The sequence below is a fragment of the Equus quagga genome, chromosome 4, assembly GCF_021613505.1.
Source record: "Equus quagga isolate Etosha38 chromosome 4, UCLA_HA_Equagga_1.0, whole genome shotgun sequence".
NCBI classification, from domain to species: domain Eukaryota; kingdom Metazoa; phylum Chordata; class Mammalia; order Perissodactyla; family Equidae; genus Equus; species Equus quagga.
The window spans coordinates 135,095,084-135,110,340 of record NC_060270.1 but is presented as its reverse complement, the minus strand read 5'-3'; the positions used below and the strand labels follow the sequence as shown (position 1 = coordinate 135,110,340).

The following is a 15,257-nucleotide window of genomic DNA, read 5'->3' as shown; positions in this document are numbered from 1 at the left end:
TCAAAATTCCCTAGTACAACAGGAAACTTTCTGATTACCATATTCTGAAACGTTATCAGGAAATGTAACTGAAATGTATTCGGTTAGTAGAGTTGATTCTTTCCCTTGTTCTAATAAGGGTTTCCCTTCTTTTGAGATAAATTGGCCAAGCTCCTATATATGGAAGTCTAGGAAACTCTTGAACAGACTATAAGTTATATGTATCCGCTGGCCTGGAGATTTCTACCCTTGACATCTCTGGTTTTGTCGCCCGCTTTGGGGGCCCAAAGAGAGGATGCAGTCAGGGCAGAGCGGTGCAGTTTCCCCTGGCCCCTACCATCAGACACAGGCCGGCAGGCAGGGGAGAGCGGCGGCAGGGCGGGGTCAGGGTGAGGCGAGTGGGATGCAGTTCCGTGAGTGCAGGCTAGGATCCTGCCTTTACTTAAACTTCTGTTTGGTTCACCACAGATTTCTTATTCTGCATTAATTTTGACTTTTTAAGTATTGTATTACCAAGCTTTTGGTACCCACTTAAGTTTTGCACCTGCGGTAAGTGCCTCGCTCGCTCCACTGGTCCTGGCCCGGCTGGAGCAGCTCGGGCGCTGGGGTCCAGCAGACCCCCGGAGCTGCTCTAAGGCTGGGCCTCCCCTTCAGCTGCCTCAGCTCTGACATTGGGATTGCACCCAAGGGAACTGCGTCCCCCTGCTCACAAAAAATGAAATGGAAGGGGACAGAAAAGTGTCCTCTTTGTCTCACAGGGAACCAATGGGAGAGCTGGGAAACACCTGTCACTGAGAGGACTGACACTGGGGCTTTAGCTGTTCTCTCTTCTGGGGCTATCCGTCTCTGGACAGGAATCATATTGAGCAAGAGAACTAATGCCCTGAACATGGACACAGCAGAAATGAAGTCAGAATAACACATTCACCCCAAAAGAATGAAAAATCCCTCCAAAGCATGCTAAGTTAAATAAAAATGAGAGGCTTGACATACAGACGTCGTAAATGTAACATAAGCTCTTTTAAATGATGAAACGGGCAGGATTACAAGTGGTAGAGCTGAACTATCACCACAGGTACCTCTCCATTCTTGAAGAGAACTTTCCATCTTCTTGCTAAACTTCTCCTCAGACTTGCTGGTATCTGTCTCCTTGGCTTTTCCAAAAAGACACGCTTACACTGCTCAGGCGAGGGCAGATGGCGCCCCCTCCACAGAGAACGCTGGGCCTGCCTTCTCTCCATTTGTGTCTGATAGGAGGAGAGTGGAGAAAAGGACTAAGGTTTGCTGAGTGACTCTGGTGTGGTGCTGATACCTTCAGAAATATGACCTTACCTGATGCCCCCGCAGCCCTGTGAGGGAGAGGGCTTCTCACGGAGAGGTTTAGGAGCCCTGGGGAAAAAGCTGTAGTTCTGGCTGTTGCTACAGCTAGAACCCTAAGTCCCTGGCTGTCACACTGTTTTCTGTGGAGCCATACGATAAGACTAGATGTAACATTATGACTCTTTCATTTTAGCAAGTAGTCTCATCATAGGATTGTTTGCAAAGGTGAAATGCAGGGGCTTCAGTTCCATTGTCCTCCATGGAAGGAAACTGGACACTGCAGTACTTTTTGGAAATTGGAAGCTAAAGCTATAGGCAATAAAAGCTCTTGAAATAAGAGAAAGTTAGGGGCATCAATCTGGGTAAAATGCTCTCAAATTTATCTGCCGATATTAGATGGGCGTTGGTTTTTAGGCATTAACATGGGTATATATCTATTTTATGCATTTCTATGCAGATTTGGTAGAAAAAAAAAACCCTAATTATATATTTAATTCCATGGGATCCCAAAGCACTTTGAGGATTTAAACTGATAAGCCAACCTCAAAGGGACTGATTCTTGCAAGTAAAACACAGACACCTCTGGGGTGAAATGTGGCAACAGTTTGACAGGCAGAGCAGTAGCTTCGGCCAGAAAGGATTTATCCAATTAAAATTATGGGATGAATTTTGGCTGGCAGAATGTAATTACCAGCCTTGGAATGGATCCAGGATCCTGAGGTTAACACCCCTCCTCTTGCCAACAACCCTCCTACCTGCCAACACTCTGAGATGGAGAAGGCTGGATCTGACACAATCGCACATAATACTGTTGTGACATCTAAGCACAATGATGATGATGTGAGAAGCATCATGAACCTGATTTTTTTTAACACTCATTATGTTACTTATTTTTATGCCACATTAGGCTAGAAACCAAATGTCCACATAAATGTTAATTTCCTCAAATCTGTGTTTAAAAAGTATAATTAGAAAATAAAAAAATAGATTTAAAAATTAATTTATTCCGTCAAAGTAGTTATTTAGTGATTATTTCACTTCAGGAATGAAATTGGATCAAAATGGTGACATTTAATCCTTGCTACATTAAAAAAAAAGAAAAAAGCAGGTCTTCATTTCTTAAGGGAGGAGAAATGTGTTCTCAAGTTTCGCTGGCCTAGAAAAAAGGGAAATGCTTAATGCTTGGTTCATATTGGTTGTAACTTTGACTAATGGGCACGTGCAGGTATTGCTTTTGTCCTGGGGTGAGTCCAGTTCACATTCACAAGCGCTCACATTCACAAATATTTCTCAGGAGGGAATTTACCAAAGGGGTGCATGCCGCTTGTGTGTGTGTGTGTGTGTGTGTGTGTGTGTGTGTGTGTGTGTGTATACACCAGAGGAAAGAGCCCCCTGCTGGTGGCTGATCAATGGGTAATGACCTCATCATTAGATTTTAATACGCTTTTAAGAAGTCATTCATGTACCCAGGAGAATCGCGGAGTTCCCGGATGACACAGTGGGGGCACTTCTACACTGAGCGTCGGGCTTCCCGGCCGCCGCCCCGGAGCCGCCCAGGCAGGACCGCAGAGCGGCGGGGCCGCAGCGCCCGGGTCCCGGGAGGCGGGGCCGCGGCGACTCGGCTCGCGCCGCGCTGGCCCGGGCTCCTCCCCCGGCGCCGTTCCCGCCGGCCTCGTGCGGCGGCCGCGGGGGGGGCTCCCGGGTGACCAGGCGGCCCATGTGACCCTGGAACACCCTACCCCGGAGGTCCCCGCCGTGGCTTCCAGCTCGGAGCACGCGCTGCCCCCTCGTCACCCAGGCTCTCTGCGACCCTACAGGTGCTAATGGTGGTGCGCGCGCAGGAGGCAGGTGACCGGCGGGCCCGTAGCGATCTGCTGCGCTCCGGGTTGGCCCTGCCAGCTCCTCCTGGGGCCGCAGGTTTTTGGTCTGTCGCCGGAAGTAATCGAGCAGTTGTTGAAAGGCTGGGCGATCTAGGATCGCGCTCTCCCGAGCCACAGTGTTTTGGGGGCTTGCTCTGGGTCACTTTTTTAGAGGAGGGAGAGAAGTCTTTAACCCTTTTTACTGACAATCCTGACTGCTCTTCAGAAGCGTGGTACTGCTGCTGATTTCAGCTTTTGCTGTGAAGGTAGATTTTTCTAACACCATCTTTGTGTGATTTAGCTGTCCGCAGGGAATCAAAATGTGGAATGAGAGGATGAAACTAATCCTTTCTTTTGCACTGTTAGGGGTTGCCATAAACACCATTTGTTAAAAAGCATAATTATGTTGGGAAAGTGCCTGATGAGACAATTAAGCTACATAAACACACTGAAAACAAATGAAAGCCAGAAGACGCCCACACCCCTGTGTAAAGCAATTTTTTGTTTACATAAAAATGAGAGAGGTCTGAGCTGCTTTATTACAACAATGTTATTAATGTCTAGAAAAACCTAATGACCCTATTTTTATGAATTTTCCATTATGATGGTCACAATATGAAAACCTGCCTACACCCTGAACTAGCCATGACACCTGCCTTCCCTCTGGGTTAGGATAGTGAGGCCAGCGAGCAATCCTAGTGAACAGAAGCCAGCGGATTTATGCGTGGGGAGCACGATTATTGGCACCAGAGCACAGCTTAGCTTAAACGCTAAGAGCTGGACACCGTTGGCTGTGGTATCCCCCACAGTGAGAATGCTACCTGATGCAAAATGACTCTCCTCCAATATTTGTAGAATGAATTCAAGAGGGCCATGTTCATTTTTGGTTATGATATTTAAAAGAGGCCAAAATATGATGGTTTGATCTTGAAAAGGGGAATTATTTTCTTCTTATTTTGAGATACTTAAAATTTCTTTAGTTCATCCTATCAAATGAGGTATGGAAAGATAACGAGTTGAAAAATGCCGTTCTGGAGTACTAAAAAGACAGCAACCTCCCAAATTTGTGCAATTAATCTATTTTTCACAAAAGAATCAGTCATATTTTTTGTCATTATTGAGGAGCATAACAGAGTAAATGTCAGCTTTCAGTTCAAGGTACAGAGTCCTGTGATTTAGAAACTGGAGATCAAAGTACAAGAGGAACTTAGTTAAAGAGTTGTCCTTTGAAGCTCCGAGTGAGTCCCTTCCGTTTGTTCACATACTGCTTATGGCATGCCCCACGGAGATAGATACCTGTTCTTTTTGCCAGAAGAATAATTTTTGTAAGGATCAGCGTATGAAATAATGTCACTCATTCCCCTTTTTTTGGGTTTCCCCATTAAGTCTCATTTGATGAAAGGATCATGCTTATTTGTTAACTAGCATAGACCTTGAAAATGGGGATAAGCTAAGGCTTGACCATGCTTGAAATGGAAGATCACACTTCCATGACAAAGTTGCACTTACATCACAGGATTCAGGCTAACTTGCTGCATATTTTCTAGTGTGTTACCCTGTTCATATGTGCATGACCACATATATATGGTTTCCTGATTGAGTCAATCTGAGGATTTTGTAGTAAAGTGCTCATATTATGACCGCCGGTTTCCAAAAAGCTGATTTTTTTATTGTTAATGAACATGAAAATATGAATGAACTGTAGAGGCTGAAGTAAAGACCCATTTTTCTTCTATTCTAGAAAAATCACCATGTCTTCCTCCAGACTGGGGCTTCGTTTGGCTGCCTGTTTACTAAACATTTCAGAAGCCAGAAGAAAAAACATTGTTGAGAACATAGCAAAAGCAGCTCTTCTTGAAAAAAATGGTGGGAACAACAGACAATTGAAGCGAATATGTAGTGTTTTCATAATGCAGTAATTTTTGTGCTCTGGAGACAGTATCTATAGAACACTCTTCTTTCTTCCCAGATGTCCCCGCTTGTTCTTGGGGTGTCGTAGCTTCTGCAGGACTCCAGGACAATGAGATAGCTCAGTTACTCCGATGTGTACAGACGCTCTTTTGCTAACGCCCGTGTCCGCTCCGCAGCGTGGCTCTTCCCATTGGAGAGCCAGTGTCTGAAATGGGCATTGTTCAGGATATTGACAGGCTCCTGAGGAGAATATATTTACATAAAGCTTTAATGATTCCCTCATGTGCCGTTTATTTGATCATTAATAGAATGAGCATAATTGTACATTACGCTTTTTTATTCAGCGGGTTAAATAAAAAATAAACTTGCCAAATAGCAGCTACTTTGCAAAGCACTCCTGCTAGCAAAGCCCATGCTATCATTACGGCGTTATTATTTCTACTCCATTTTCTCCGTGTAAAGACTCCGAGGCAATTGCATTTGAGTGGTGTGTGGAAGGTCACTCAGCACTTCAGAAGACGGGAACTCGAGCCTGCTTACTCCCTGGGCCAGCATTTACTAAGAGAGATGCTACCCATCTTTTTACTCTTGTTAAAATGTGCATGTGATGACACGGTTCTAGATATCATTTGTTTTTTACTCTCACACACTGAAAACAGGGTATTTGCAGACTTCCAATCATTTGGATAGAAATGCTTTGTTATTAAATCAACAGCTTCTTAGCAACAGGTGAGCATTAGGGCCACAGCCCTGAAGACTTTGGGACAGTGCATTTTCATTTCTGCTTGTCATTTTTGATTTGGTTACTGTTTTTCATGAGAGAGAATTGTTTTCCCCCAGCCCATTTCTAACGATGAGCATATTGAAGCTACCGTCTTGCAACTTTGCAGGAGCTGGAAATTTCTATGACAATTCCTGATAATTGCTGATAAGGAAGCTCCTCTGGAGCCAGCAAGCAGCTGTGCCTTTGCATTCTCTTTGCAGGAAGAGCCAGCGTGGGCCCCTCACATTAGACTCACACATCTAATGGGATTGGGTTACCTGTCTCTATAACTAAGTGACTGTGCAGAGAAATTTGTGGAAGCCACACACTGATGGATGCCTGGGTCTCAACTCACAGTTTTTATCAGCTTATTAGTGGCAGCAGCTCAAATGGAATTATAGCTATTATACTCCATTACAAATACCAACCAGTTTACTTCTGCTGAGATTCATACTGACAGCTCCTCCTGCCAGCAGTAATTTTTTCTATATGCATGCTTAAGAAATTGCAAGAGAGAGCGGTTCATTTTTTCAGCATTTGATTCAATTGAATCATGTGAAACTGAGAATAAAAGCTTTTCAGAAGAAGATTTCAGATGAAAAAATAAAATCATCTCTTTTCTTCCAGGAGCTAGAGTGTGTTGAAAAAATACATAAAATAGGAGGTTGTGTGATCTTGTTCTTGCTTCATCTTTTATAGTTTTAAAAATGCAGGGAAGGTAGCACTAGTTCAGAAAATAACCTGTTTTTTTACAAATATTTTAAAGGTATTTATTTTTAAGTGAGTGGAATAAAACTGTATCACCTGTATTTTTCCTAATTAAGCAATGTGAAAACGTTTAAATGGCCTAAAAGGTCTTAGGTGGAGGACCCTGGGTTATAAATTTTAGACCTAGCCCAGGGCTGGGCTGTATAGATGCTCATTTGGCTGTGGATGAGTGACATATGTTTATCTTTTCACGTTATTAAAATTAACAGCGTAGGGCTGCTGTAAGCTCTGTAGGTCCTGCATGTAACTTATTTTTCCTCTCTTCTGAAAAGATTAATTGTTAAGCTGCCAGGGGACAGGGCGACAAAGGTATAATGGCATAGTGAGAGGTTTAATTACCGCCTGAAAACTTTTGTCCTTCACTTTGAATTTGCTTTTGTAGGCTTAGGGGGGACATTTTTAGGAGCCTGAACCAGGCTTGTAAACTTCAAAAATAACTTTGGGATTATATGTGGCTGCCATACAAGGGTATGGCAACTTTCTCCTCCAGGTTACACATTCAAGTGAGTCAGAAGCCACCGAAAGCTGGAAGTCGTTAACATCTGAAGGCTGTTGGTGGCCTCTGAAAAGGAGATGGTGGAGTCAGAACGGTTTCTAACAGACAGGTGCATGCATCTCAGAAAGCTCTGCTTCAGGCACTAATTGGCCTATCCTAGTTTTTCCAGATGTCAGATTTTGATCCAGACGGTTTTATTTCTGGGTTCTGGAAGGAAAAATTGACAAGGCCCAGGAGATGAGATTGATAAGGAGCAGAATTTAGAGTGATATAATTTGGCAGTTGAAAGAAGAGGTGACCATCTTAGACTGAGTTCAGAGAACTTTGGCAAATTCAGTGGGAAGTGCAAGAGAAGGTCTCTCATAGACACCAAAGGCTGGTGTCTGAGCTGAGCCATCTGGTTATACAGGGAGTCGCTATAAGAAGTGGACATTACTATCCATGAATTTCATGATTAGCCAATGTCACTTGAAAGGTCACACCCCAGAATTTTTCTATTAAACTAAATTTAATTGTATCGGAAGAAATAAAGTGTTAACGTTTCAATGCAGAAAGAAAAGTCTTGCGTTTATGTGTTGTTTTGTTTACAGGACAGAAACACCCTGAAGTATCCGTGCTCAATATATTTTCTGATCGAGACTACAACAGATCGGTCATTACAATAGCAGCTTCTGTTGATGACTTAGGTAAGATTTCAGTTTCCTTATTGTGTCTTTTGATGAAGGGTAGGCTTCAGGGAGAGCTGAACGCTCTTTAATCATCGATGTCCTGTGTAATTCTGAATATTCCCTCCGTTACATAGAGAGTCTACCTTCAAACTGCACTTTGTCGTTTTTCTGAACGTGTGCATCATGAGCGTTTCCCATTTGCTCTTCATTAAAATGAACTTTAGGGTCCGAGATTTAATAACATTCTTTCCTTGAAGATGAACACATACCTTTTGTGGTTAAGAAAAATATTTTCAAGTTTTAACCTGTGAAGTAACAGTGTTGAAGTCAGTGTTGATTTCACTGAGAAGTTGGCACGGAGTGAAACATGCTATTCAGTTGTGTTTTGGATCGGGAGCCTGAAATCTCGAGTTGGTTCATGGATTGGAAAGAAGTGGGCTCCCTGTCTCATGTTGTGAGGTTTAGCGGGACAGCTTGAATTTGAACGATCATAATTGTTTAAACAAAAACCTGTATTATCTTAATATTGCTTGGTAAAGCGTTCAAGATATCTTCAAATAAACTTGATTTCAATTTGGCAGATTGCCTTTTTTCAAAAGATATGTTTGTTTGGAGAACAAAGAGCTGACTGGTAACTCCCAGCAAACACAGGACAGATTATCTGGAATGTTAATCCTAAAATGTAAAATTTGCTTCTTTGTTGTGTATCTCTTTTGCTATAATGGCCATCCTGCTCTGCTAATGAAAACTTGGAGTAACAACATGAAACTCTTAGGTGTCTATAATGTGTATTTAGATACAATAATTTAATGAAAAATCTAATCACTGGACAGGAGCAAAACTAAAATAAATACTTATGCTTTTAAAAATTTATATGTTTGTGTGTATATTTTGATATAAATTCATACAACATTCTGCAAATAACAAGGAATGTTAGACTAATTTGATAAAACTGAAAAAATTGAAAGTAATCAATTGTAAAAAAAATACAAAGTTGTCTAAGACGGATAAACTTTGCGTAATTCTTCCACTTTGGGGAATAAAGAGCTGGAAGAAATGTGAAATTTTATGACAATTGGGAGGTGGGGTGAGGAGAAATGTTGGATCTTTTATTTTTCTTTATTTTGGATGAAAAACAATCTTCTGTACAGATTACAAAAGAAAACAACTAGTGGGAAAATAAAATTATAGCTGCTTCTTTAGATGCGATTGAAAGTTTAATGATTCTTTTCTACAACTTTACATTTTTAAGGCAATTCTGTTCTGGCTGCCTGCTTGGAGGCCTTCCAGTCCATCAATATGGAGCTTCAAGAGGGGGTCCACCCTTGTCTGGGAGCGGTGGACCTGATTCCAATCTACCCTTTGTCTGGTGTCAGTGTGGAAGAGTGTGGAGCCGTGGCCAGAAGTAAGAGAAAGTTTGGGGGAGTGTGTTATTCCTTATTGGAAATCCTTTTTACTAATCAGAACAGCTTGTAACAATATTATCACTCTTCAACTCCCGCGGAAAAGTCATCCTGGAGGAATTGTGTGAGCAGTCTGCTTTCACGGGTTACAGTGGCACACTGGGTGTTTGTGACTCATCCTTCCACTTTCCATTCCACGACACTGTGGAACACTAAATGCTGTGGGATGCAGCAAATCGATCATTTTGTCCCTTACAAATTCACAATAGATCATGAGGAAACAGCAGTAGTTTCTAATGAGTTCCTCAGACTCTTCAGGGCAGAACGATGGTATGTTTTGCCCATCTGTGTCCTATTTTCTTGAGCAGGAGTAATGATGAGGTTGAAAAACCACTTAAATGTTAACTCCTACCCCTTTTTCCTCTGATTTTTTTTTCTTTTTCCCTCTGCACAACTCTCTTTAAGATTTGCTTTAGAACTGGACTGTCACATGCTTGATTCCAGCCCCAGGGGTAAGTTTAATTTGGAAAATTTGAGCTATGTCACTTGAGGTGTTTTTGAATTAGGCAAATTGGGAGAAAAGAAAGGCCTTTTGCCTGGACTGTCGAGCTGCTCCACGGTTAATTACGAGATGTGGAGGGGCTCATAACCTTTGGGGGAAAGCCCGCCTTAGGATAATTGCATTCTCTCTGTATGACCTCAGAAATCCCAGTATGATGTGGCCTCATTTTTATTTAATGGTGAATTATCTAACATTTAGGACGTAGCTTGGGCGCTCGCTGAGCTACATCAAGCATTAGAATCGGGGAAAGAGACCTATTTCCGAAGGAGAACCTCGCTGCTTTTGCCACATTTTAATGGGACCTGACAGTCTATGGATTTTTTCCTGGGGAAATCTTGGCCCAGAATTTGCTTTACTTTTCATCCAAGAAAGAGTTAAAATTCAGCAGGGGGCGGAAATACATTTCACACAAAAATGAAGAGTTCAGCATTGTCCAGACCAGAATAATGATTCTAATTGTCTTCAGAACAGTTACGTTCAATTACATTAAATCTCAAATTCGCCAGCACATGAAGTTCTTCATTACATCAGGACGAGTCCTCCCCAGATGTTTGTCCTGCAGAGGAGGCAGTTGACGATTGGAGGGTCTGGGCGCGGGATCTCTCCTTTTCCTTGCCCTTTTGATTCATTGGCAGCTACTGTACCTCATGATTTAAACATGGACATTTCTAATTAAATGAGAGCTCAGCTGCATTCTTGAACTAATTTATAACATTTGATTTGAAATGTAATAGCTTCAATCTTCATCTGATTAAAAGCAGTCATATACTGTACATGGTTACTATTTTGATGCTCCAACATGCAGTTTTTATTTTTACATTCTCCTTTCTACACAGCTGTTCATCTAATATCATCCAAATTTTTTTAGGTTTTTTTTTTTTTGTTTGTAACAGCATGCTCAGGCATTCTTATGAGGCAGAAGTATTCAAGTTCTAGGATCTTGCTGTTCTCAGAATGGTGAAGGGGTGTTTTTCACTAGAGTGACCTCTTCTCAGGGAAACCAACTTCAAGATAATAATTGTTAAATTTCTTTGGGAAGAAGGGCAATAGAGAACATTCCAGTGACATAAAAGATAGTTAATATGTATAATTCATGTGTGCTTTGTATGCAACAATTCTGAATAATATGTTTCAGAACTTTTTGATATCAGCTGGCAGCTTGCTTATACCTTAAGGAAGGGGTTCTTAAAGTGGGGCCAAAATTTCTGTTCAGGGGACTTGTAAATACTGTCAAAATCATTTGCAAGTTTTTGTTTTTGTTTTTTGCTAAGGATGATGTTTGCTGAGTTAACATCTGTGCCCAATCTTCCTCTATTTTGTATGTGGGTCACTGCCACAGCATGGCTGCAAACAAGTGGTGTAGGTCCACACCCAGGAACCAAACCCAGGCTGCTGAAGCAGAGCACACTGAATTTGATCACTAGGCGGTGGGGCCAGCCCCATTTGCAAGTTTTTATGCATGTGCATTTGTGTATACATACATAGACACACACACACATAATTTTGCATATAATTTTAGTTTAAGAACTTCTAGAATAAAGGGCACAGCAATGCAGAGGCTTAGAGGTGAAAGCGGCCTGGGCTTAAGGACCCGCAAAGGACTTCAGCATGGCTGGCTGCAACTTACAGAACAAGTGGGATGGGAAAGGCATTCCTGGGAATGTTAAGAAATGAAGCTCAAGAGAAGTGATCAGAGGTCCAATCATGAAGTCTTATATGCCGGGTTAGGGAGTGCAAACCTTATCCTAAAGGCAGTGGGAACCCTTGTAGAGTTTTAAGCGAGAAAGTGGTATGATTGGCTTTGAATTTTAGAAAGATCACTCTGCCTGCATGGTAGAGAACAGAGAGGAAGCAGGCAGACCAGTTGGGAAAGGTGATGATGACCTGAGATAGTAGAGAATGGAGAGACTTCATGGATGTGGGGGATGGGGAATGAAGCCGGATATGAAAGTGTCATCACTCACAAATGATGGAAGAAAGAGGGTTTGGGGGGAAAGAGCGTGAACATGTCACGTCTTTTACACGCTGCCACTTGGCAGGTGGATATAAAATTGAGAGCTAGGAGACACGTAGATCCATCTATATTTTTTTAAAGTTTATAATTTTTAAAAGACGTTTTGAACTTTAGTTTTCATTTTCTATAAAAACCATATTTGCTCTATTAGACTACATCTCATTTTTATTTCTATTTTGTCTCTAAAATTTTTCCTCTCCTCCCTTTTTCCCTTCCTTCCTCTATCCTTCCCTCTCTCCCTTCTTTCCTCCTTCTTTTCCTCCCTTTCCTTCTTTTTGTTGTCAAAATGCATGTGGCTAAAAGTCAAATGTTCTCCAGGATTTGTTCCAAAAACTCTGAGTACCTATGTAACCATCCTTTCCTCCTTTCTTTAGGCACACTTCAATGTCCTTCTCCATGGAGCCAAGGGCTTTCAACTCTTTTCTCTTATCATTTAGGATTCAAGTCCACATACCTAAATATCACACTCATATTGGTACTTCTTGGTTTTTTTAGTTTTAGGCATTGTCTATTGACTTTTCACTGCCGAAGATGAGAATTTAGCTTCCTTTCATTCCACCCCCAACACACACGCAAGCGCACGCACACACACACACACTTCCCAATCCTCCCTCCTCTCAATATACTTATATCAAAATTTGGGTCAATATTTAGTGATTACATTATGACTATGTAAACATCATTCACAATGAATCATTTAAAACATTATTGTTTTACCCTTTCTGCACAACTTTTTCTTTTTGCTGGAGTTGATCATTATCTTTTTGATTGTTTACTTAGTTTTTTATATACTTATCACACATTTAACCCCAAACTCTCTGTCAGCATCTCTCCACACATTCAGATAGAACATTCTGTGCATTGAATGTTCTATCAATTTCATCTTCTAAAAGAAATATCTGCTAGAACACTCTGATCTGTTCCAGTTAGGACTGTTTACCCTCAATTTATTGAGGATAACTGTCATCCTGGGCTCTCCCTTTGCCATCATCCTGGGTGTTCCCTTCATCTTTCTCCATGTTGAAGTCCCTGGTTCCTGAATCTGATGTCTTCTCTCTCTCTCTTTTTAAAAAATTGTGTCCTTGTTTTCCTGGATCATGTCCTCTGGTAGCTTTCTAAAAAGAGGGAACTACATTTTTGAGGCCTTGCATGTCTGAAAATGCCATTATTCTACCTTACATTTATTTGTTAGTTTGGCTAGGTATAGAATTCTAGGTTAGAAATAATTTTCCTTTATTTTGAAGACATTGTGTCATTGAATTCTTATTTCCATGTTGCTACTGAGAATTCTGAAGCCATTATGTTTCCTGATCTTTGTTCGGGACCTGTCATTTCTATCTGGAAGCTGGTAAGATCTTCATTTTGTTCCTGTGTTCTGAAACGTGTGCGATGAACCTTTGTCTGGACCTGTTTTCATTTGTTGTGCTGGATACTTCGTAGGTCCTTTGAGTCCTTGAAACTCTTATCCTTCAGTGCTGGACAATTATATTGACTTATTCCACTTTTTTTCCATTTTCTTAGTTCTTTCTGGAAGCCCTGTTATTTGGATATTGCAACTCTTGCACTGGTTCTTTACATTTATTTTATCTCTCACTTTGTATTTTTATAATATTTCTGGCAAATTTCCTCTGCTTTATATCCCAAGTGTTCACTAAATTTTTCATGTCTTCTATATTAGTTTCCAAATGCTTTTATTTACTCTCTGAATGTTCCTTTTATTGTATTATTTTAAATAACATTCCAGTCCTGTCTCATGAATGCAGTATCAGTGGATAATTTTTTGTTTTAGAGAAGCAATCTCTGTGAGCTAACATCTGTTGCCAATCTTCCTCTTTGTTTTTACTTTTTCCTCCCCAAAGCCCCAGTACATGATTGTATATCCTAGTTGTAAGTCCCTCTAGTTCTTCTGTGTGAGCCACCACCACAGCACAGCCACTGACAGATGGGTGGTGTCGTTCTGTGACCAGTAAATGAACCCAGGCCTCCTAAGCAGAGTGCGCCGAACTTTAACCACTAGGCCATCTGGGCTAGCTCTCAATGGATAATTCTTGACATTTTCTTCTTCCTGAAATAGTGTCTGTTCTCCACCCCCCCACCCCCAGGTTACTTTTTCTTGTTTGTGTTAAAGGCCTTCCTCGGATGTCTGATGACCCTTGGTTGGCTGTTGCTCTAGAGTGGGCACTAAACGACTCAGTGGATACTCTGAGTATGTAGCTAAGGTCTGTCAGCTGTAGGCTGCTCTGGCTGCATGGTTTCTTTGGAGCACCTATTTTTTTGGCCTTTCTTCTTGGGCCGTTCATGTTCTCCAGAGAAGGATCCTCCACTCTTCAGCCTGGCGTGTAGACACAGCTGTCCATGTTTTAGGAGCTGAGTTGTAGAAGAAGGCTGGAAGAGGCTCACAAATTCCCCTCTTTTCTTTCATCACCCTTACCTTCCGCTGTGCCCAATATCCCCCAGCCCATACCCCTTGGGTATTACCTCTTGCTCCTTCTGCCAGGCTGGGGCAGGGCAGTTTCCTGTCTGTGCAGAAGTGGGTGGGATCTAGTTGCTGCTTAAACAGACTTCCCACCAGTCTTCCTGTTTTGAGCTTTGCCTTTACCTTCCCTGCCAAAGTGAGGCTGCCAGTTCTGACCGTTTTCAGGGGCCTGTGCTGTAAGTCGGGTTGTTTCTCTGCCGTCCCTCTTGCTGCCTTGGGTCTGCTAAGTTGCCTACCACTCTTATATCTGCTCTCTGAGTTCCAATGCTTTTGCCTCCTCTTCCATTTGTTTGTTTGAGTGCGTCAATGCTTTTAAAAAGTATCTCTTTATCATCTTTTTCTGGGGCTTTTGGAAGAAGTGAGAGTAAACATAGGGATCCACACTCCCATCTTTACTGGAAAACCCTTCCTTCTCTCATTCTTCTTGGTGATTGTTAATTATCTTAGATCCTTCAAGAACAATGAATTCACCTAATTTGGAATCAGTGGTAAATTTACAGGAACATTATTGTTTTGTCTGCTATCCAAGTCAATATTGAAGATATTTAGTCTCAATTTCTGGACTTCTATAAATTTTTTATAGACCGTTTCTCTGAAGGATTACTGTGAGTCATAGTGTTTCCTGTACATTTTCCACTTTTCCTTCCTCAGTGTTTTCATGTGCAGGAGCCTGTGTCTCTGAAACGTGAGCCTGTTTCCCATTCACACACGAACCTTCCTGCGAAAGACTGAGTGAAGATGGAGGGAGGGGTTAGGGCAGAGCACTCGGGCAAATTCTCCTGATGATCTGACAGTGAAAATGGGCTTTCCCGACGTGTCGGGTCATAACATTCAGCTTTAGGAGTGTGGACCATAGCTGTGAAGTTTGTAAATGATATGGGAGCTTGCTTTTTGTTTCCTGTCATTAAATCGAATGAAATAGTGTTTGTACAATGCCATATAAATTGACATTATTTAGAAGACTAGAAAGATAAAGTGCTAGCTAAGTAAGTTATATGAATAAAGAAATAGCTCTTACATGATTGGTTTTTATTTTTG

At 41.6% G+C, this 15,257-nt stretch overlaps 1 protein-coding gene across 2 annotated transcripts in view; it reads left to right on the top strand.

Moving 5' to 3' along the window:
* Positions 1-3,072: 3,072 nt before the first annotated feature.
* The window catches only part of FTCDNL1 (formiminotransferase cyclodeaminase N-terminal like), a 36,441-nt gene continuing 24,256 nt past the window's right edge, over positions 3,073-15,257 (top strand). Inside the window, exons 1-4 of one of the 2 annotated variants that reach the window (XM_046657971.1) lie at positions 3,073-3,116; positions 4,900-5,024; positions 7,687-7,782; positions 9,017-9,169. In XM_046657971.1, the coding sequence (XP_046513927.1) occupies positions 4,910-5,024; positions 7,687-7,782; positions 9,017-9,169 (364 nt within the window). In that variant the 5' untranslated portion in view covers positions 3,073-3,116; positions 4,900-4,909. Of the gene's footprint in view, positions 3,117-3,185; positions 3,425-4,899; positions 5,025-7,686; positions 7,783-9,016; positions 9,170-15,257 lie in introns of those variants that run through there. The other variant, XM_046657970.1, reaches the window with a different exon arrangement.